The sequence below is a fragment of the Athene noctua genome, chromosome 26, assembly GCF_965140245.1.
Source record: "Athene noctua chromosome 26, bAthNoc1.hap1.1, whole genome shotgun sequence".
NCBI lineage: Eukaryota > Metazoa > Chordata > Aves > Strigiformes > Strigidae > Athene > Athene noctua.
The window spans coordinates 5,508,094-5,531,336 of NC_134062.1; the positions used below are offsets into that span (position 1 = coordinate 5,508,094).

The 23,243-nt window shown below is 54.0% G+C and overlaps 1 protein-coding gene across 9 annotated transcripts in view; it reads right to left on the reverse strand.

Moving 5' to 3' along the window:
* The window catches only part of LOC141970617 (protein CEPU-1), a 356,787-nt gene that overhangs the window by 7,198 nt on the left and 326,346 nt on the right, over positions 1-23,243 (reverse strand). For 8 of the 9 annotated variants that reach the window (XM_074927299.1, XM_074927298.1, XM_074927295.1 and 5 more), the window contains 3 exons: positions 4,035-4,169; positions 3,251-3,371; positions 582-733 (listed from right to left, as the gene is read on the reverse strand). In XM_074927299.1, the coding sequence (XP_074783400.1) occupies positions 582-733; positions 3,251-3,371; positions 4,035-4,169 (408 nt within the window). Of the gene's footprint in view, positions 1-117; positions 155-577; positions 734-3,250; positions 3,372-4,034; positions 4,170-23,243 lie in introns of all 9 variants that reach the window. The other variant, XM_074927293.1, reaches the window with a different exon arrangement.

Sequence of the window (23,243 nt, forward strand, 5' to 3'; positions counted from 1 at the left end):
AGAAAACAGCCCCTGGGTGAGGGTACAAAGCTGCTCCCCCTCCCCACCCCTCTGCGCCTTCCCACCTCCCCCTGGCACCATCAGCAGGAATACCTGCTTGGCAGGAGCAGAAAATACGACCTGGGAGGTGGTGGAGCCACAGGGGCTGTTTATTCTCAGGTGGCAACCAGGTGCACTATGCGGCATCCTGTGGCATAATCCCACAGGTTTGCCACCATGACCCTGAATGCCATCGTTCAACGTGGGAGGATGCTGTCAAACATTCTCCTAGGTATTCATCAGAGCAAGAAGATGGAAACCCACAGCCAAGTCCTAACTTTGCATCGACAGCAGATCCCAAACAGTGCTGAACACCTTGAAACAGTGGCAGATGTGGCACCCAAATCAGGAGATAGGTTTGGAAGTTTTCCTTGCGCTCACCATGGCCTCCACCCCACGGCACCAGGGCAGAAAGGATTAGTAGCAAACGCACCTCTCCCCCAAAAGACAAAAAGAGAGAGATCCATCCTGTGTCTTGCATGCTGGCAGTCTCACCGTTAAGCTGTGTCCCCTCCCCGGCCGGCTTCCTCGGCCCTACTCACCGTAGAGGATCATGCTGGCGTTGGTGTTTCCTAGTTGGTTAGAAGCTACACAGGTGTAGTTGCCGTAGTCCTGCTCGGAGACGTTGAAGAAAGTCAGTCTGGAGAAGAAGGCTTTGTTCTCCACTTTCAGTCCTTTCTGTCCTTCAGCCAGCCTGGGAGAAAGGCAGAAGGGGAGAAGGTCAAGGGGATGGCATCAGGAGGAGAAGCACCTGCTGTTTTCCACAACCCGCTATCCCATGGTCCTGGCGGTGAGCGGGGATGGCAAGCTTGGGGGAAAGATCAGGCATGAATCATAGAATGGTTTGGGCTGGAAGGGACCTAGTTCCACCCCCCTGCCCCAGGCAGGGCCACCTTCCACCAGCCCAGGTTGCCCAAAGCCCCATCCAACCTGGCCTTGAACCCTGCCAGGGAGGGGGCAGCCACAGCTGCTCTGGGCAACCTGGGCCAGGGCCTCACCACCTCACAGGGAAGAATTTCTTCCTTATATCTCATCTGAATCTCCCCTCTGTCAGTTTAAAACCATCACCCCTTGTCCTATCCCCACACCCCCTGATCCAGAGTCCCTCCCCCCTTTCCTGCAGCCCCTTTCAGCCCTGGGGGGCCGCTCTAAGGTCTCCCCGGAGCCTTCTCTTCTCCAGCTGAACCCCCCAACTCCCCCAGCCTGTCCTCACAGGGGGGCTCCAGCCCCCCGAGCATCCTCGTGGCCTCCTCTGGCCCCGCTCGAGCAGGTCCGTGTCCTTCTGCTGTTGGTGCCCCAGAGCTGGACCCAGCCCTGCAGGGGGGTCTCACAGAGCGGAGCAGAGGGGGAGAATTCCCCCCTCGCCCTGTGCCCACCCTGCTCTGGGTGCAGCCCGGCACACGGGGGCCTTTCTGGGATGCGACTGCATGTTGGTGGCTCACAGTTTTCCATCCACTAACACCCCCAAGTCCTCCTCGGGGCTGCTCTCCATCCCCTCCTCCCCCAGCCTGTGTTTGTGCTGGGGATTGCCCCGACCCATGGGCCAGACCTTGCCCTTGGCCTTGTTGAACTCCATGAGGTTTCATGAAGAGGAAGAAGGGAAGGTACTGGGAGAGATAAGGGAGATGGACGCTGATGTCCCTAAGCTGCCAGCCCACACTGTCCCCGTGCTGTGTAGAGGCATCCTCACAGATGCAGAATCAGAGCTGAAGGGGATGGATTTGGGGCTCGGCAAATGCCGTGCAGAGGGAGGGATGTTCCCAGGCCCAGAGAGGGTACCTGGGAAAGGCTCCTTCCCATCTAGAAGAGCCCAGCTTCCCTCTCACATCTGCCTCAGGGGCTCCTCATTCCTCCCTGCCCTGTGGGATGCCTTCCCACACCTTCCTCTTCTCTCGCCCCTGCCAGCTCCCCGCGTGCCCCCGGCTGGGCTGGCAGCGCGTGCAGGCAGCAGACGCCGCAGCAAACATCTCTGGATGGGCCCAACCGCCGGCGCCGCGGCGGGCTCCGCGCTGCGTAGCGGGGAGGCACATCTCAGCCGGCAGAAACGCTGAAGCATCCAGCAAGTGCTTTGGCTTCGGTGAACTGGTGTCCCCCTCCCGCTCCACTCCTGCAGCTCTTTTACTTGCTAATTCCTCCCGGGAGGTGCCGGATCTCCATTATCGCCCCTGCCGGGCTCCGACTGCCGATCCGGGCGGGCTGAGCCTGTTCCCGCCGCCGCTTGGCGGGCCCTCGTGATCTGACCTACTTCTGAGCGAAGCCTTTCATCTGCCACGCAAACATCCGCCGCTTTGCACACTCTGCCTGCTCCTTTCCTCCCAAAACAACCTAGGCAGGTGGCCCCAGCCTCCCTTCTAGCTACTTAGCATCTTTTTAAGCTAAAACATGCCTTCTTACTAGTGACCTGCACGGCTTTTCCTGTGGATGCACCACAGCCCCTTGAGGCTTCCCAGGGAGAAACAACGCAAAAATGGGTTAAAAAAGCTTTGCCTGGGGTTACAGAGACATTTGCTCCAAAGCAGGACCCTGCACTGCCTCCCAGCCATAGCCCTGTGCCTTTTGGCGGGGCACGGGACCTGCTAGTTGACCTACAGGGGCGATTTTCACCCCAGCATAGGGCAGGCCAGCTCTGCGGCGTAGCAAACTCTACCTCTTGACCCACGCCGCGTTTCTTCTGCCTTTTCAAGAGCAAGGGCCTGACCCTGCCTTTTGGCCAAAGCGTTTAAAATGATGACAGGGGGTTCATCTGCTCCTAAGCCCTTGGATTCATGCTGCCAATATCACTCTCGGCCGTTACGCTTCACCCAAGCGAGGATTTACCATGAGACTGTCAAACCGAGGCACGGGCAGCAGCAGTCCTGCCTGCACTGCCTGCCCAGATGGAGGCCAAAACTTGTCTGGCTCAAAAAGGCTCCTGGAAAAATGCCCCCCCCCAGCTGCCCCTCATCTGTTTTCCAGCAGGCAGACAGCGCTGCTTTGAACAGACACGGAGTGGCGGCTCAGATTAGCCCCCGACAAACACAACTTGCAGCTGCTCTTGGAGGGGACCTGCCTTGGCATCCGAACCTGGCCTGTGCCGAGGGTTATCGGGGATTTGAGCAGCTACCCCAGCCCCATCGCTGAAGCTGCGGCGCCAGGCGCAGCTCCCACGGGATCGGGGGTGAGCCCTCCTGTTTTGCACCCCCCACTTCCCCCCGCCCCCCCCAGCTCTTACCGCTTGTCGTCTTTGTACCACTGGAAGTCGGCGGAGGGGACGGCCGAGGCTTCACAGAGCAGGATGCCCTTCTGCCCCACCGGCACCCCGGTGCTCTTCGCATCCGAGATGTAGGGCGGGTCTGCGGGGAAGCCAGGAAACCTGGGGTCAACACCCAGTAGCCTTGGGGCATCCTACCCCTTTCCCCTTGCTCCTCAAGCTCCATTTTCTTCCTCTGCACTTAGGAAGGAGCCAAAATCATCTCTGAGTCCAGCTCCTGCCACTCTGGCGCTGCTGTCCAGGGATTTCTGGGCTCATGGGACCCAGCCCCCGGCTCTTGGGCACCACATGCATCCCTGTGCCAAACACATGAAGCTGAAGGGGTGGCCAGAGAGGAGTTTAGGAGGGTCTTCACCTCCATCTCTGAGCACAAATGGTGCTGCTTTCTTCCTCATGCCCTTTCTTTCTCTCTTGTGTTTTTTCCAAAGGAAAAAAAAATCCTATTTACTGCTCACTTCTCTCCTCTCCCTGGAGGTTATCAGCACAGCATCTCACCATGGGCGGAAAACCCAGGTTGATGGAGACAGCTGAGGAGGAGGTGGTGGAAAAAAAATGGAGCTTGAAAAGAAGGGGGAAAAAGGGCAAAACACCACCTGCTCAGAAAACTGCTGCCACCTGTCTCAGCTCTGGGGCCCAGAAGATGGGTTCACCCCACCTTCCACCGCCAATGTCCCATCCCCTTGTGGGGTGCCACGGTGACCCGCTCTGGCCCTGGCCCACCCAACAGCCCACCCAGGCTACTCACAGTTGACGGTGACTTTGACTCGCTGGACGACGGGTGCTGCCACGTCATTCGAGGCGCTGCACTCGTACTCGCCCGACTGCTCCCGCGTGATGCCCGTGATCTCCAGGTACTCATCCTCGCTGATGAAGCCCACGGCTGCAGAGGCAGAGGGAGAGGGCCGTGAGTGACAGGAAGGCACAGCAAACTGTCACACTGCTCTAGGACACCCACCCACCCACAGTCCCAGCCCACGTGCCTGTGCCTCACCACCCCCAAGAACACCCCTGCCAGAAAGGGGCCCGCCCAGCGCATCGCTTGCTGGAGGTAACGTCCCTGATGGGCACATGGTGGGAAAAGTGGTCCTGGTGAAACCTGCCCCCTGCTAGAATAACCTGAAATCATCTTCCCTTGGCATCTGCGCATCCCACGCCTCTCTCCTGCTGGGAGGCACTGCCGGGTTCACCCAGTTCTACACAGACACCCCTATCGAATTTTTCAACTTCAATTAATTCACAGCCACGTTTTTCCTATTAGTTGTGGTGCCAACATCTCCCTTCAGATGAAATTCTTTGTCCTTGTGCCATTCCAGGCTCATTTGTGTGGTCCTCATGGGGGGGCCGTGCTCGCCCCCCTCTCCCCCTCCCATGCTGCACCACAAAACCATCCTGGGCAGATGTATTCAGCAGTTTTTCCTTTTGTTTGGCATCTTACAGGCCCCCCCCCGCCTTCCTTCCAAGAGCCTGCTCTTCGCTTTGAAGTACTCCTGGAAACCCACGGCGCTTGGCTGGTGAGACGCAGGTGTTGGGCCGTGATAGTCTCCAGGTTGATGGAGATCACGGCGCTGCAGCAAACGCAGAGTTAAATAAAGGAACCTGGCAATTAAGACACGTCTGCCAAACATCCTGAAGAAACGCTGCTCGCCCCGAACAGCACCGGTGGGTTTCTGACAGCCCCCAAATGGGGACAACTTCTCCTTTCGTTTACGTCTCCCCATCGGATCTCCCGCGGCCGAGATGCTGTAATTACTGTGCGAAGCATCTCTGAGACCAGTGTCACACTTAATATTCCTATAAATTTTAAACGGTAGTCCTTGGTACATATGTGTGGCAATTGGTGTCATATTTTAATTAGGCTTGCCCTACACCATCTGAAATTAATAATAGCCTGAATTACCAGTGTAATTTATAAATTAACATTGCTGCAGCATTAGGAAATAAATTAGCTCTGGACAGCTGTTTCTGGGAGTGAGTGCCAATGGCAGAGAGGCCGAATGCAGGTCCCCAGTCCCTGGGGGACCCGGCGAGCTTGGCCAGCAGAGCCAGGCGATCCCACGCTCGCCCTCACTTCCCGCCTGGCTACTGCCATCTCCCTGCTAGCGTGACCCGGTGGGCCACAGCTCGCCACGCTTGACCGGTCAACCGTACGCATCTTGCTCCTAACAAATGCATGCAAAATACACACGCGGGAGGCTCCCGTCGGGGCACACACCGTCTGCATCCCACCGGCTGATGCTTTTATAGCATCTCTTCCCGTGGTACAGAAATAGTGAGCGTGGTCACACGCCACCGCCTGCCAAGGCGGCCGTCTGGAAAGCACGTGTATGCGGGGGTTTGCATGCAGGGCCCCAAGCCAGCACTGATGTGATTTCTGTAACGCCCCCAGCACAGCTCGACACGGCGAGCTCCTGCGGCTGGGATCCTGCTGCTGCAATCCCAGGTGCTGCTACTTTGGGCTCGAACTAGGGCAAAAAAGCTCAGCCAGAACAAAATCACACCTTGGCTCTAGCCTGCACCAGACCTCATGGCAGCCACCTCCACATGGGACTTTGCACATCCGCTGCTCCCTCGCACGCTCGGCAGCCAAACCCTAGGACCCCATGCACATGCATGTGTGCATCCCACTATCTCAGGCTGACTTAACTGGGAAGGCAGCCCCAGACCACCGCGTGAGCTTCGGAAAGTGGTGAAGCAAGTTTTCCCGCGTGACTGGCCGTGATGAATTGCTGACATCCGCCCGCGCCCTCAGCCCCGTGCCGAAATTCCCACCCGACCGTCTCACAGTCAAAACTGCTGAGCTCATCAGTACTTAGTGCAACTTAAGGGCAAGATATGAAGGCGTTACCCAAAATCAATATCCTTTGGAGACACAAAAATTGCAGCGTTACGTCCACTGGGCCTGCAGCAGTGTGAGCTGCAAAAGCAGAGGGGGGAAAAAAAAAAAAAAAAAAAATCCCTTTTATGGCTGACCTAGAATCGGCTTCTCTGTAGCACAGCGCTGCCTGCTGATAAAATAACGACACAGCCGGTGGCCTTCAGATGCTCCGTGCGCAAATCTGACTCCAGTTTGTGCAAAGGCTTAGATAACACTCTGCTTCCTAACTAACCAAAGGCCCTTCCCTAAGCGCGCCAGAGCCGGCTCGCACGTGGCGAGAATTAGCTGTCGCCGTAGCCGAGCCGTAGCCCACGTCCCTGGTTTGATTGGAGAGTGTATTTCATTACCCAACAAAAGACATCATTAAAGTAACTGCAAGGGTCAGCTTTCCACCTGCAAAAGCTCAGGAAATTGAGAGGTGAAGGCTTCCTCTGTGCCTGTGTAGTGCTCAAGTCAGAGACACATCCACTGTCATCGGCCAACGGAGAGGTAGAGCGCAAACAGTTCGAGGTTTCAGGGTCTGGCTCGTTTTGCATTGGCCTCCGTGGGATTTTGGCTCCAGCCCATCGCCCCTAACGCACAGAGCTTGCCTCGCACGGAAACAGGATGCACCAGAGCTGCTGCCTGCTTTTGCCCAGAGCACAATCTGGTATTACTCATGCTCAGATAACGACACCATGAGGAAGCTCATCCCTGCTAAAGGCTCTGGCCAGATCCTGCGTCCTTAGCGTCTGCTACAGCACCTCAAGGAATAGGGCGACACAAGGGATCCCCGCCCCGAGGCACCAGATGACCAGGACACCTGCTGTGTCCCCCTGTCCCCTCCTGCACAAGGGGCTTTGTAGGAAAACCAGGTCCCTAAAACCTCTTTCACTGCCAGATTGCACCAGCACCTCCGTCAGCCACGGGGCAAAGGCTTGGGCCGAGAGTAACTGCTGAGCCGCTCGGTTCCCCGGCCTCTGTGGTTTTGCCTGTTTATAATGGAAGTCTTGTTGATAGTTGGACAAATCTCATTCATTAGTGACTGCCAGAAATGGAAAAACAAATAGATGGGACCCAGGGAGCAGGGCCAGGGTTAAGCAAACGCGATCTGCGAGTGCAGACCTTGCTTTACAGAAAGCAACAGGGTGCCCGTGTCACCATGGCTGCTGGTGTCCCCTGGGGCTGGCGGGGCACGGGAGAGACATTTATCCACATGCTGGGTTGCACAGAGACACAGATGCTGCTTTGGGTGAATCTCAGTTGCCCGGGTTTAGGAGCGAGGCAAGCCCCAGCCCAGGTTTTGGATGGGCATTCTTCCTCCAACCAGTCTCACATATATCAGGGCCCTCTGGGATTGCGCCGCCGTCCTCCCACCGCTCGCCCAGGCCTGGAGTTAGAGCAATGCAAGGGGCACCTAACTGCCACAGTCCCTGCCTCCGAAAGCACCCAGAGCTCAGGGATGCTCAGGGCAGGGCTGGCCCAGGGCCCCGTAGCTCTAGGAGCCCCCCCAGAGAGAGGTACCTGAATTAATGGTGGGAACTTTTCAAGGCTGTCTCTGCTTGAGCACAATTAGGAGCTGAAATATTGCAGGAATTAATGGGAGAGCTCTCTCATCTCCTTAGGAGCTAGAAAACCAGCACAGCTAGCACCCATCATTATTATTATTATTAATACTAACAATATAATACTGGCCAGAAATGGAACAGCCACAGACTAGGCAAAAGCATAATCCTGGCTCATCAGCTGAGGATGACAAACTAACCCAGTGCGAGGTGAGGAGCTGGAAATCCAGAGCCTAAATCCACCGGCTCGGCAAGCGGGAGCCTGCGCCCAGACCACCACGCGCTATTTCGGACTTGCTCTGCCAGACTAGCAGCTCTGCAGATCTCCATAAAAAAACCTCAGGGAGGGGGAAGCACAAAGGAGCAAAGGGGAAAACTCAGCCCAGACCTGCAAAATAGCCAAGACAGACTCGATGCATAATCAATATATTGCCCATGACACAAAGAGAGCCGGGGAGCTCGGCAGCCTCCTGCCAGAGACGGGCGAGCACCCCGGCAGCAAACAGCCTGAAATACAGAGGTATAAATAACAGAACGATGTCTCTCGTGTGGTGCAGATAAGCCACTGTGGGTACATTAGAGAGATTGTCATCAACAAAGCAGCGTCGCAAGGCCCCCGGCGCAGGGGATCTTGGTCGTCACGGCGGTGGGGGAACCGTGGAGGTGAGATCCTGCTCCGGCACGGAGCTGACCCAACAGACAGCGAAGCTGCGCTTGGGTCCCGCACGGTGCCGATGCAACGAGGCACGAGCAGACGCCTCGTGCAGCCACATTCCTCCCTCCTTGCCTTTCTCCTTCCCTTGCTTCTCCTCATTTTCCCAGCCCAACTCGTCTCCCTTCTGCCTCCTCCTACCTGTTCTCTTCCATTGAGCCTCTGACAAGATAATAACTCACCAGAAAGCGAACACATGTTCCCAAATTAATTACGTGCCACTGTCCCCTGGCTCGCCATTGCAGCCATGTTCAGGTCTCTAGGATGCACTGTGTACGGCTTTCCCTGCCTGAACGCTGCCTGTGGTGCCGTTCAAAAAGCTTCACTGAACTGGGAGTGAGGTGGGTCCCAGCACTGCCCATTCTCCACCAGTGTCCTGCAGAGCTTGCTACTGCCTCGCCACGACTCCTGCCAGCACGCTGCGGTGCCCTGAGAGGGGCAAGCAGCACGGCTGCTGTTCCTGCTTCTGTGCACCGTGCCAGCTCCTAAAGATCATAACCCTAATGAAGTCTTCCCGCTCTACGTGTTATCTGCAGGCATCGCAAGCACCCACCCTGGACATTATTATCCATGAGAAACAGCCTCAAGGGGCCAAAAGCCACATTGCCCTGATTTCCAGAAGGCAAAGCCAGCCCGGCCGTCCAGGGCTGCAATATTTCCACCTCTAAAGCCCAAAGACACAACCTCAGCAATTGCCCCGCGATGGGTTTGATCTCCAAATGCCCAAAGATCCAGGGCTGGTCCCAAGACTCCACCCTGACTGCTCCACTGTGCTGCTGCGTTTGCCGGGCACCAATCCTGCTAGTCGGGATTGGCCAGAGAAGAGGAATATTTTATGGAGATAATTTTATTAAAATGTTTACAACAATGCAGATATTGACATCTCTCTTCAATCAATAGCACAATTTATTGTCCTTCAAGGTGAACATTAAGCCAAGCTGCCCATTAGTCAATATTTACCTCCAAGGTCTATAAATCTTTATACTGGCTTCAGCAGATGTTGACAGCGGCTGATTCCAGATAAGTAAAAGTAAGAGCGTGAAACATTGCTCCTTTTGGAGGTGAAATAGTAACTAGTTAATTACAGTCCCTACAGCAATTCTGAACTATCAATTTATGGCTACTTCTGGCAATAAAAATTAACATCGCGCAGACTCCCGGCTCCAAGTGATGTGCCAAAACCGAGAGCCATATATTTCAAACGTCACTCTGATGCGGTAGTGATGGCCGTTCTATAATGGTTTCTAGTAAATAAATAAAACACACAAAGGTAATAAGAGCGAATTGTTGGCGCCCGAGACCCGCTTCACCTCTCCTCTGCTATGGCAGCAGGCGGGAAAGTGCAGGGTGGGTGATTCAGTAGCATCGCGTGGGCAGTTCAGCTCCCGGTGTACAGGGAAGGAGGTGGGAGGAGGAATCACCCCAAACCTGGGCTCTTAAAGCAGGGACAGTCCTGGTGATGCGGCTAAAGAAGAGCCAAGGCTGCCTCTAGCACATGCTCTGGCCAAAGATGGGGGAAGCACCTGCTTCACCTCTTATTAATCAGTATTACCTGCTCCTGGCTGCTCAATTAACATACAGAACAAAGTTCAGACAGTTCAAAAATTCCCTTTCCCTTTCTCTTTTGATCAGGCGAACAACATCAGTTAGGGCAGCTTCCCCTCTGCGCCTCTGTCCTTTCCAACTCCTGGGTGCCGGCTTAACACTGCCACGCTCTGGTGGATAAAGATTGGGGGTAATTAACCTGCTGGAAATTATCCAGAGAAATCATTAAAAAAAATATTTTTTTTTTTTAAGACTACCCTATCGACCCAGGCAAGCATGCCATGCTCTTCTCCTCCTCTCACAAATACTCCGTCCCTGTACCCCAGGCTCCAGCCCATTTCCATCTGCGACCCTCCCTAAGGAGTGATCCCTTTAGAAAACCAACCTACAGGACCAGCCTACAGCAGACACAGGGTACGAACCTCCTCTTCCTCACTCTTCACAAGCCTTTAGCAGAAGGACCGTAACCCCAGAAACAGGCACACAGCATATCAGAGGCTGTATTGTGCTTACACAGGGCCAAGCCTCTCTCTTTTTGAAGTTTCCCGATGACAAGGGAAGAAATCTTTCCTCTTACACGTTTTTCCATGTTAATTAGCATGTTTCCGTGGCCTGATGTTGTACGAAGCCCCAGGGGATGGTGCTCTCACTGCCAGGCTTTTATGCAGCGCTCAGGGCTGCAGGAGCTTCGCAGTAGCTCCCTCTGCTGCTGCAGCTGGGAGTCCCTCCTCATCCTCATGCCCTGGGGGTGGTGCCCATCAGGAGTTGTGCCCAGCATCACCAAGGAGAGGGGAAATATCCTGTTTTCCTTGCTCATACCCTTCATTTAATTGGATTCGGCCAAACTTTCACAGGCAGTTTTGCTCCGTGCCCGCACATGTGGTGGCGTGGGCTCCAAGGAAGAGGGGTGGCTGGTGCCAACCACTGTGCCGAGGGCCCCAACACACCCCTGGCAGGTGCACGCTGAGCAATAGATCTGTGCTTGCCATAAAGTCCTTCTGCACGAGTATCGGCGTCTCCTCCCACCCCGGGCCGTGGGACCCTCTCCTCATGCACGGGCACGCAGCACTGTGGCTTTTCTTCTCCTTGCAACTGTTCTGGGCGTAACGGGGAGCCGATGGGGCTTCACATATCTCTGAGATGTGCTGGAGGACACTCCTGGGCATGACTTTGGTCTGACGTGAGCAGAGGTGAGTATTTCTGAAATCCCTATCTCTGGCTGCCCGTGAGCATGGGGACAGGATGGGGATTTCGACAGGCACCCTCCGAACACAACTGCCATCACGATGGCTGAGGCTCTCCAGCCTACTGCCAAACCTTCGCTGCCAGGGAAGATGTTTTCTTCAACTTCTTCTGCTACTTGGTGCTAGATGTAAGACAGGACCTTCCTTTGTGGCTGTATTTCCTCAGTGTACCTGCAGTCAGCCCTGGGATCACACTCGGGGGTCACATGTCCTACAACTATTCAAGTATTTAACTATTAAGTGAGCACATACGACACATCTCGCTAGTCAGAGACACGCAACTTGCAGAGACCACCATGTTGCCTGCTCAGCCTATATTCACAGCTTATATTCACCATCCACACCACGGACAGCCAAAGCAAGGCACGGGGAGCCAAAAGTAAGTGGGTTCCCCCAGCACGGCCACCTCACCGCTGGACCCTGCACCCAGGGCCAGACCTCCCACACAAAGCCGTGCCGGGGATGCCCGCCCGGCCCGCTCACCTCACCGGAGCTGCGCAGCGCAGCCGACTCAGTCGAGCCACCCATTATAGCACCATTATGAAGAGTTTTTAGCTTAAAAGTCCTTGAAAGTTTCCCACTGTGACTTGTCGAACAAGATCTTTTTCACTTTTCCTCTCTTCTCTGCTAACAATATTTATACTCATTTCTTTTATTGAAATCTATCTGCCGCCTGTTCTATTAAAGCCACCTGAGTGGCAGCTCCTATTCTCCAGGAGCCCGCAGCCCATCTATTCTCCAGACAATGAGATACAAGCAGTCTATCTTCTATTGTGCTTCCCGGCCTTCGGCTCTCAAATCTTCCATCTCCAAAAGGCATGTCAGAGACGCCTCCACGCAAAAGATCGGAATCCCGGCCTACACGGGGGCTTCCCAGTGCCGGCCAGGCTCGCTGCCCTCCCTCTCCAGTCAAGCATCTCGGGGGAGATGCTGCCACAGTACCCTTGATTCCCTCGGGAATGCTTTTTCCCCATCCCTTGAGCACTGTGAGTTGTCCTTAAATGCGGTTCATCATCTTCAGGCGGCTGCTGCACACGCACAGCTCGCTGCTGCTGGGATGTTTGCACGCCTCAGACAACTTATTTGTTACCGGGAATAAAAGAGAAGCATTAAACCTTTTGTTTGCAAGAAGTAGTTCCTTGGGAAATAAAAGGATTATGGAAATTAATATTTAAAGAAACAAAACAAAACAACTCGGGGACCAACCACCCTTGAACGAGGCTCTAACTCAGGAGCAAATGAGTCGAATAAAAAATGAGCCCTTTTATTTCGGTGCAAGGGAGAGCCGGGCTCGCTCGGAGGCAGCTCAGGGCTCGGCAAACCGGCAGCGGCCATCCTCAGCTTCTTCCAGCCCCTGCCTCCTCCTGGGGTACAGCTAAGGACCCCGAGCCCCAGGAAAAGGTTCAGACAGCACGTGCCACTCCCTTAGAGCAAATTAGCAACGGTTGCAGTTCACAAAGCATCTAAGTGGTGCCAGATCTGTAGCAAAGATGGGTGTAGGGCTCATTAGAGGGCTGCTTTTCTTAATAATAGCCATGCATTATTCACAAACACGGAGCCAGACAGCTTCCTCCTCGGCCCCTGGGGTCCGCCTGCTCCGAGGGGGAGGCAGTGGCCCTCGTGGTGGCACAGGAGGGACAGATGCTCCTGAAGGAAAGGTTTGGCAGAGGCTGCGACCGGCACTGAGCCACTTCCCACGCAGCTCTCCTGCCTCCTCGCAGGAACGCGGGCAAAAGGCACAGAACACCAAGTATCACGGCTCCCACGGAGACAAGCCCTCTCCAGAGAGTTACTGATGAGAGAGCAGCTCCCAGCAGCTCCACGCTCCCGCTCAAGCACTGATGCTGCTCTTGGGACACCCAAGCTGCTCCTCCTCCCGCAGCCAAAGAGCCAGACCCTAACAAGCCGCCCAACAAGAAGCCCTCTCTCCTATCTTCCTTTACTTTTTCTTCCTCCCCGCGATTTTTTCCTTGTTGCCGCTTGCAAGGTGAGAGAGGACAGCGTCGCCAGAATGAAAGATTCTCCTGCGTGCCCTCTCCCAGCAGCGGCCCTAATTCATTTTTCACGGCCCCTTGCAGTGACAAAAGCCGCTGCTTCTCTCTTGTAAGCGTGCGCCATGCAATAAGTCAAAGCTGATGTGCATTTTCCCCCTGGGTGCCGAAGCTGTGCTTTTGATTTAATTTGTCCTGTTGTTTGGCTCTCAGCCTCTGCCGGTGAGTTCCTTTGGAGAGGCAGCAAGGTAGGGCCCCATACGTGTGGAGGGGCTGCCTGACAGATGGGGTACAGTGGGTAGTGTTTAAATAATTTGCTGCAATGATACCAAAATGTTGGAGAGTGACAGATGCTGCTGGAGAAAATCACTCAAACACACACATCCTGTTTGCGGGAGCGCTGCTCCTCGATTAAATCCTGTTGCAACTTGGCTTTCCTGGAGCCCATCCCATTTCTGGCAGCTTTCTCGCCGTCTCTACGAGAAGCTGCGGTGCGCAAGGCTTGACAAGGAGAGAGGCAGCTCAGGATAACGCCAAGAAATGAGGTGCCCCTGCCTGCTACTTGCAGGAGCCTTACAAAGCACCCGAAAAAATGTCACAGGGCTCCCCAACTGGGAGATGCACCACATCCCGTCCCAACCACACACCCCTGTGTGCAACCAGCATCGCTCTACCGTCTCCTGCCAAACCTGAGGCGTCCCGCTTTCCTCTGGATTTGTCTGAAAAACAGCTGCTGGCAGCCAGGACTGTAGGGTCCCTCTGGCTGCAAATTTAAACCCAAAGGCTTTCTCCGTAGGACAAGCTCTTAAGAAGCAATTGCAATCCAAAGCGTTAAATGGCTGTAACCTCAGTTAAGCTGTATTTCAGCCGCATTAAGAAAATATCCCTAGGATGGGAAGCAAGTGGCATAATGGCATTAAGAGTGAAAAAATAAGCATCAAGTGCCGGCTAAATCCATCCCCAGTGCTGGCAAGAATTCATGGGGTTCTGGGAAACTTTCTCTTCTCCCTGTGTATCCCTGCACGCGGCTCCCAGACACCGTCACTGCCGTGGTTTTCTGAAAACGGGGAAATTTTCCTTCCCCTGGGACCTCCCGACCCCTCTTCACCCCCCGGAGCCACCTGAATCCCAGCAGGGTGAAGCTCGCTGTTGCCTCTCCATCATCTTTAGCCCGTCTTTATTTTTTCAGACACGCTATTTTCCAGCCCAGTGGCCTTGCTCTGTCCCTCGTGTTTTATGGCACTGATGTCTCCATTTCTGGAGAATCATTCGCAATATTGCGGCTTACTGAGAGAAGCCAGGGAAATGCATGGGTGGTGAGACGGATGGGCTCGGCATGGCTAGGGGGCACGGGAGGCTGTGGGGGGCTGGCAAGGATGCTGCCAGCCCAGGGAGGAGACACAGGGAGCAGGGGACTGTGCCAGGAATTGCAGGGACAAGTGACACTGGCATGAACTGGGAACAGGGGGAGCAGAGAATGGGCTGAGACCCCTCACTTGAGCCCATCGTCCCCTCTCCAGACCTCCTGTGAAGGTATCAGCCCCTCTATGGGCACTGGGAGGGCAGCGAGAGGCATTGCTCTGCCAGGGAAAAGCCATTTTAAATAAGTAGTGTATCACAGGAAGGGGAAAAACCCATGGGCTACGGCATTGCTCTGGCTTTAAATTATACTGTAGGAGGATAAAAATAAAAGAGAGGAAGACAGAGAGACCGACCAGGAGGAAAAAGAATTGCCATTGTTTTACCAAGCAGATGGGAAAGTTCAGGGGATCAGAAAAAGACTATTATTATCTTGACTCGACCAGGAGAAGATGGGAAAGGAAGAGGCATTTTTTTCCCCTGTAGTGAGGAATGCTGTGGCAGAAGTCATTTCAACAAAGAGTCAGAAGGAAACGGTGCCATCGGCTCCGGGCAGCACCTGAATTATCCCCACAGCCTGGGCAGATCACCCAGATTTGGTTTTTTGTCCCCTTCCCCTGGCAGTGACACCGCATCACATACTGCTCTCGCGAGGCCGGGGAGGGGTAACCGGGGCGCACATCCCTCACCGCCTCCAGCTGCCACACCGTGCCAGATGTGCTGCCAGATGTGCCTGCTGCCCGTAGCACTGCAGCTGTGGGCACCCCTCCGTGGCACCGCTGGCCCCAGCTGCCTGCCCAGCCTCAGGGCAGAACCACCCACCCCAGCTACCCAAATTCCTGCTGCCCTGCCCCAGAGCGACCACTCAATTTGCTACAAACCATTAAAGAATACACTAAATACACAACAAATCTCCGCACTTCTCCTGCCGGCCACGTAACCACAAGCAGACCATGATTATTTTTTTTTCCCCCAATTCATGTGACAAGCCCTTTTTCTGCATGTGCAACGGTGCCTGCAACACCAGGGCCATTCACTGCTGTTCTTTAGCTTAGTCCAGGGCAGCCAAGCATGTTTCAGCTCCTTGCCCGCACCAGCGCAGCAGCATTTCTCCACCTCGCCAGAGACGAGAAAACTCTCTTTTCTACCCATGTTCAGGCTAGGGGAAGGGCACAGCCCCGAAGCCTGCAGCACTGGCCAAGCACAGACACCAATAACTGGTTTACAAACCCAAGGAGACACTGGTACAACATCTTTCCTGCCAAGTGTCAAGGCCATGGGACATGGAAACAAGGAGGTGAAGCACAGGTCTGCTCCACTGAAACTTCCTTCATCCACCATGTCCCTCCTTAAAGCCAGTCTCTTTGCCACTCTCGCAACTTTTCTCCCCTTCCCTCCAGAATATTTTGCACGGTTTCCCTCTCTCCTCTTCTTTTCTCTCTTCCTCTCTCTGCCATGTGGTCCTTCGCTCGGTCCCTAGACCTCGCCTTGTCACCTTTCCTTCTCTGCACCCACGTCTCTCCTGCACCCCTGGTATGTGGAGAGGGGCTGGCAACCTGCCCTGCCTAATCCTGCGGCTACCAACTCCTCGGGCACTTAATATTCACGACAGAGAGAAACATTTCACGGCGAATTGGACGCACATTCAACTGGAAATGGAAATTTTATGACTCTTCTCACTCTGCGCCGCAGATTACACCAGCTGAGAAAACATGGAAGCAAATGAACAACCTGTGAACTGTAAAGTATATTAATAATGAAATCACAGCCCGGGAAATGAAGGCTTTATTCTGTTTATATTCTGCTCCATTAATAGAGAGCGCTTGCGCTAGCTCCACCCCATTAGCTGGCAATCTGTGCTGAGGAAGAGAGCAAGGACAGCAGAGGAATGGTGGCGGGGGGCAAAAACCTCCTTCCCACTGAGGCAAACATCCCAAGGGCAGGAGTTTGGCTCAAAGCATTTCCTCGCGTTGTCTCCACCAGTGGACAGAGTGGGCAGGGGAATGCAAGGGATGTCTCTGGCCTTGGTGCCCTGCCCTGTGCAAGCTCAGCGAGAGGAGCAGATGTTACAAGGGAAGGAAGGGAGAAAATGGTGACGCTGGGAAAAAGAAAGGCACAAATTTGGGGGGAAATCAGCTCCAGCACCACCAGAAAACCACCCATGTGCAGCCTCGCAGCAGAGCTGCGCTTCCTCCCTGTGCTGCTCATTCCCCTCACGCGCCTCCTGGGGTTTGAGCATCTCCAGCACCTCTCCGGGCATCCTTCCTACTCCTTATCACAACATCCCGTCCTTTCGGGGATGGAGGTACACCCACTTGTGCACCCACAGCCCCGAGGCCACGCTGATGGCTGCAGGAGAACAGCAGCAGACTGAGCCGGGCTAGCAGATATTTGGGCAAATATGTATGTCAGTGCTACTCGCCCACAGTCAGCCCTGCCCTTGGCTCAGCAGACCTTGGCCACATGTGTGGCAGCCCAGACGGGCTCTCTCCTCCCAAAAAACAACTGTGGCGGCTTATGCAAAGCACATCACGGGAGCTAAAATGAGCCGGAGCTGAGTTTTCTATAGCTGAAGCGACCCGGTGTTGACAGAATGGGGACGCGTTTCCACAGCTCAGATTTTTATAATAATACCTCGGGGGAGTCACTGGCAAAGTTTGGCCCCAAACATAATTAGTTTGCACAGCTATTAGGGGCTGATAAAAGGTTTTAATTTATGTGGAGATCTCTCAAATCTCACACACTCCTGTCCCTTGCTCTTCCCCATGCCAGCTGAATGAGAGGCGAGTCCCAGGCAGGGAGTGAGCCACCGACACAAAGCCACGCATTTACTGGGGAAGGAGGGAGCCGTGCTCAGCGCTGAAGAAGAGACAGAAAATCCAGCAAGCTGACACCGGCGGCGTGTTGGGTTTTGTCCGCCTCATCCCACCACTCCAAGGAAATAACTAACCCATCCCCTTCCTCCTGCAGTTAGCCGAGGTGCTGCTGGGGATGGAGAAAGGATGCTGGCGCGGGTAATGCTGCCGGTGACGTGAAAAATTGCCATCTCTGCACAAAACCCGAGCATGGGATGCTCGGGTGGGGGTGGCGAGGGCGTTATCCCGAGCAATGGGACTGAATAGAAACTTCTCCGCTGCCCTAAGCTGGTCCCGCCGCCGCTTCGTGCATGTAGGGCTGACAAGATTGTCATGCAAATGGATCGGCTCAGGAGCGAGAAAAAGAAATCTCTGATATTTTTATTAATATGGCTTTGTACGGGGGCGCCAGCTGCCTCGCGTCGGGCACGGCAGCGGCACAGACTGGGGCCTTTTGCATCACCACAGCGGGTCTTGCCTTTGCGGGAAAGGTAGCCAGAGACCAAGGGATGAGCTGAAGGGGAAAACTTGGGGGTGCAGGCAGAGCTGCCTGCTTCTGCCCCCCGAGGGTAGAAGATGAGAGCGACTGGCCCACCCACCTCCCCAGGCTGCCATAAAGAGTTGAGCACGCTCTGCCTCTGGCAAGGAGTGAAAGCGTGACATTGCAAAGCTATGTTTAGGGAATATGCTGAAGCCGAGAGGTTTTTTTTTTTTATTTTTTTCTCTTTTCTTAAGGGAAAGACATTGCCTCATTTGTAGCTGGTAGGGGTCTTGTTATTTTTGTACCGAGATGCATATTTTAAAGGCAGCCTATGCCAAGTATGCAAACAAATCAGCTCAGAGAGTTCATTTCCACCATGTGGGGAATCAAAAATATTACTTTTATATATATACATGTACAAGTACATAATCTCCCTTTGCTTAGAAAAAGCAGAATGAACCAGGGCACATTGGTGGAAGGGAAATGCTAAAAGGAGCTACCCACAGCCAAGCACATGGACACTAACTGTGCTAAAGTCATTCCTTGAGGAAAGCAAACCCCAGAGCCCACAGAGCAATGCCAATGGATCCTTTTGGGCCAGATCCTGCTCCCATGGGAACCGATGGGGAAGCTGCAGGCACTAAGGGGCTAAATATTCACCCTGCTCCTGGCAGGATCCCGTAGCTGATCACAGCACGTGTCCACAAGCTTTCCAAGGCAATGCCAGCTGCCAGCTTCTCCTTCACCACGACCATGCACGAAACCAGCATCCATCTCAAATCTCTGCTTCTCCAGCCTATTTATTTGCACCCCACGTGATGCAAACAGAGCCAGGTCACTAGTGACCCTTTTTCAGGCCAACCTGTCCGGCGTGTGCTGATTAAGCGGGCATCAAAACCGGTGGCAGATTTACAGGTTAACAATGATTTAGTGGAGTGCACCGCAGCCAAATTAATGCCGGCTATAATGTAGTTTACCTCATTAAACAATGCACACCAAGATCCTGTCTGTTGTAAAACAATTGGTCTCTGAAGCCTAGTGTTCATCTTCCAGGGTTGCTGGGAGATAATAAATGGGTAATATTCCGGCGATAATGGTAATGGAGTCACGGCTCAGAGCTAATATTATGGCAAAGCAGTAATTATTTCAACAGTAAACAAGGGGACGGTTGAGCTGCCGACAGGATTGGAGCCGGTTGAAATGCTTCAGTTAATTTATCTGGAGCCCAGGCCTGCAACTGCCTCTTGGAAGGAGGACGAGGTGCTCGGCCACCTAACGAGTTGGACAAACCTCCATGAGACACCCGGCCACCACGAGACTGGGGGGACGCACGCAACAAGGTGAGGTGGAACATCACCTATGGCATGGTGGCCAAGCCAGCCCAAGGCTGCAGCTCAGGGCTGGCTCTGTGCTCCATCATACAGCCACCGTAGAAGGCCTCACGACTTTGAAACACCAATTCTGTTGGTTCACACAACACCTCAAAAGGAGGCAAGAGACAGTGCAGAAACACAAGACCCAGGATGGACACAGAGCAGCCTTACATGAACCATCCACGCTCTCTCAGAGAGATTTCCTCGTTAGAAGGACGAGCAGAGAGCACGGCTCTCTGGTTTTAAGTTAATTAGATGACGAGGCAGGGTTTAAGTGAGCTATCTCACAGGACACTGAGCTGATCACCGCGAGGGACAGAGCAGCACAGAAGCAGGCAGAGTTTTTCCCACCCAAGTGGATCTTTCTTCTCTCTGTGCCTCCTGGCCAGGCTTCAGATCTAATGTCTGACCTACATATACCCCCTGTCCACAGAGGATCCTGGAATGATGAAGACAACAAGCGAGATGCTTTAACAGACAAACCTCTGAGAAGGGAGGACGTGTCCCCTTCCCAGGGACAAGCAACTCTTCAAGCCGGATTTTTTTTTGCAGTTGCTTCTCCTCTCAAGCCCCGCCAAGAGCCAGAGAGAATCAATATATCCAAATATACCAGACTTCTCCTAGAGTCCCTTCACTGGTTTGCTGCTGATGTATAGACAGATGATCTCATGAGACCTCTGCCACATTAGGCCACCATGTCTCATCTATCTTAAGTGCATATACGAGCTGTGATTACTGCCGCGTCTGAGCGCCTCACGTCTCGAATGTAGTTATCCTCCCATCAGTCCTGCGAGACAAGGGACTGCTATTATACCTCTTCCAGGGAGGGCACAGAGGGCCATGGGGGTTAAACAGACTGATCGCTGAGGATATCCGGGACGTGGCAACATCAGGACCCTCTGAGCATCTCCCCTGTCTCATGCCTCTGCCTTGCAAAAACACCGAGGCAGCACCGACCCCACAAATCACAGCTCAGACTCAGCTCAGGACTCCGGCTCCACATGGGATGTAGCTTTCAGCACCCAGCCTAATCCTGAGATTAATGAGGGATTCCCACTATAAAGACCTCTTGATCAGACCTCTTATGAGTAAATATACCATCCAGCCAAACCATAATGTTTCCTACCCTGGCAGCCACTGTCTTCAGCCTTACACCAGAATCCATCATGCTACAGCAATATTCAAAAAGCAATTAGACAAAACCATGGCAGAAAAGTCCATCAAGGGTCGTTAAGGATGACGACTTGGATACAGACTCTGGCTCAGGACGTCTGCGTGTGGCAGACCAGTGCTGGCCAGGCAGATGTGCCAGCAAAGGTATCCACATGCACGCACCTATTTTTTACACCCTTTCCTTGTGCCCCTGGCCCTGTCACGGCAGGATAACCGCACTTGCTGTCTGACCACGGAGCCCTCATTATTACTGCTAAGCCGTGCCTGCTCCTCCTGGGACAGAGGCTGCCGAGCCCTTGTCTCTCCTGGGAGAGCCCTCACTTCAATTCCTCAGCATATTTCCCAAGCTTAACAGGAGGCGTGACGAGTCTCGTGTCTACAGCATGGATAAATATCCCCCGGTTAGCTGCACACGGTGCCGCTCGCTCTGCTAGCGAGCAGCTCGGCACACTTGGGCATCACCCTGTGCCCAGCAGCTCGGGACGCTGCACTTTTTCTGAGCTGAGAAATCCCAGCCTTCATCCACTGAGAGATGAAAACTGGCCTGACAACATGGCCATCGCCATGACAACATCAAAGTTACCCCAAAAAAATAAATAAAAAGCCGAGTAACTATGGAAACACCTGAGTGACCAAAACCAGACTATTAACTGGAAGACCTCTCCGCAGTTTACAGATAGCATCAGCGCCGCGAGGCTGAGGACTGTAATATCCCCAAAGCCTTGGAAACAAAGAGATGCTTCGCACCTATGGGTGCAAACATAAATGTGCGTGGGCACACACATCACCACCTTTCAGAACCCAAGTCCAAGTCCTCTGCACAACCTCCATCTCCTCTGGAAAGATGATGCTGCCTTCGTTCTGGATGTTATATCCAGACCATGGTTATCTACATACTCCTCCCCCTCTCTGCCCTCAGTCCGCTCTGCTGAGGACACCTCTCTCGAGTGTCATCCTCATGGTCTTGGCCCTGCAAGGGTGCCAAGGGGGGATGGAGCCACCCCATTGCGTGCTGGAACCTGGTTTCCCAGCGGGGTTTTGGTGAGCTGCGTTTTGAAGCCCCGGTGCCTGGCAGCTCCGGTGGCAGTCATGCTGCCAGCTGGAGCATCCGAGCCCAGGGCAGAGCCTCGAAGTAGTTAAGGCTCCTCCAGCAAGGCAGAAGAAGCTGTGTCTACACCGGTTGCCCTTTTTGTTCAGCTTCCTTGCCTTCCTTCCCTTCCTCAACCTGTTCAACTGCACTAACAGGAGGTGCCATGGGTAGTACAGCATGACCAGGAGAAGAAATAAAAAAGCAGAGGGGGGTGAGGCAGAGCGGCAGAAGATAGGCTGTAGCGTATCTTGGGCAGACTGGCCACAGGTTCACAAAACCCTTCTCCAGAACCATCATCCAGGAGGATAAGGATGGGCACAGGTAGGGGCCAGCCACCATGCAAGGCTCTGAGCCATGACGGAGGCACCAACAAGGCCAGTACTTGTGCGATCCACTAACTCCCTTGCTCAGGTTCACTCAGCTCTTGAGTTATACAGCAAAAATACTCTCCTCTCGGCTGTGGAGAACTCTTCCAGCCCCCAAACCAAACAGAGCCTCAAAAACAGGCTTAACAGCTTCCATAACGCAGCAACAACTGCAGACATGAAAATTCAACGGAGCTTACCAGACCAAGCTGCTAAACACATACTGCACCGGACCAGAGCAAGGCACAGGCGAAGAAAACAGCCGAGAGGTCAAGGGAGTTGGGAGAGGCTGGAAAAGGGTCTCAAGTGAGATCAGTCACCGGGGAGCTGGGCTGCTCTTGGTAAACCCTCTGAAGGACCTGACCGCGTGCTCCCCCGGTGAGCAAACACTCTTATTTGCTCCGTTTCCCACTGAGAGCCGCGCAGTAGACTTACAGCTGCCAAGAAAATAATAAAGCCTGTGAAGTGCCTTTGCACAGAGGAGCACTCGCCAGCATAAGCATGGGGACCGGCTCCTTCAGCTACCGGTCCATCCGTGCCTGGCACAGACAGCACTATCAAAGCCTCTCCCCAGCGACATCGGTGAGAGCCGCTTACCCATCCGCTATGCAAACCGTTAAATTATGCACCAGCTTTCCCTTAACCAATTCTCCCTGGTCCCTTCTCTCCACCACTCCAAGCGAAACAGAGAAAGACGGTGCGAAGGAACAGGAGGCAGCTCGCTCGAGACTTCCCCGGGGATGAGCAGCGAGGCAGACCTCCAACTGAGAGAGGGGCTGGCAGCTAGACTGGGGTCCCTCCTCGCTCCTGGCTCTCCAAATTAGAGTATATCCTACCAGGGAGAGGGTTACCCTCTCGGCATCTGCTATAGCACCTCCGTGTGCCTGCCCTGGCTCTTATTTCAGTTCCTGTGCTTCCAATCCTCGTCTCTCCTTTGTGCACTGACTGCAAAATGGAGGAGTAAAAGTCCCCCTTGGTGGCTTGGCAGACCCAGAGAGAGAAACGGAGGAGCTGCCTATGGAGACGGGCAGCCACCAAACTTGTCTCGGGCCACCTCTGGGCTCAGCACCCTCCATCAGCAGGAGGCCAGACTCAAGTAAATCTCTGTGATCATTTGTTCCCTTTGAGTTTTGAAAGCAGAATGCCTAATCATGGCCAAAATCAGGTAAGAGCTGCTGCTGCAAATTACACAGCGCCACAGGTAATTTCTGATTAGCTCACTCTTCCTCTCCTGGTGCATCCTCAGTTTCCATAGCAGCTAAGTCCTAAGTAAAATGGAAACATCTGGTTCAAGCGCAGGTAAAGATTCCCTGGGGAAAGAAACCTGCTGGATGGCAGCAAACACAG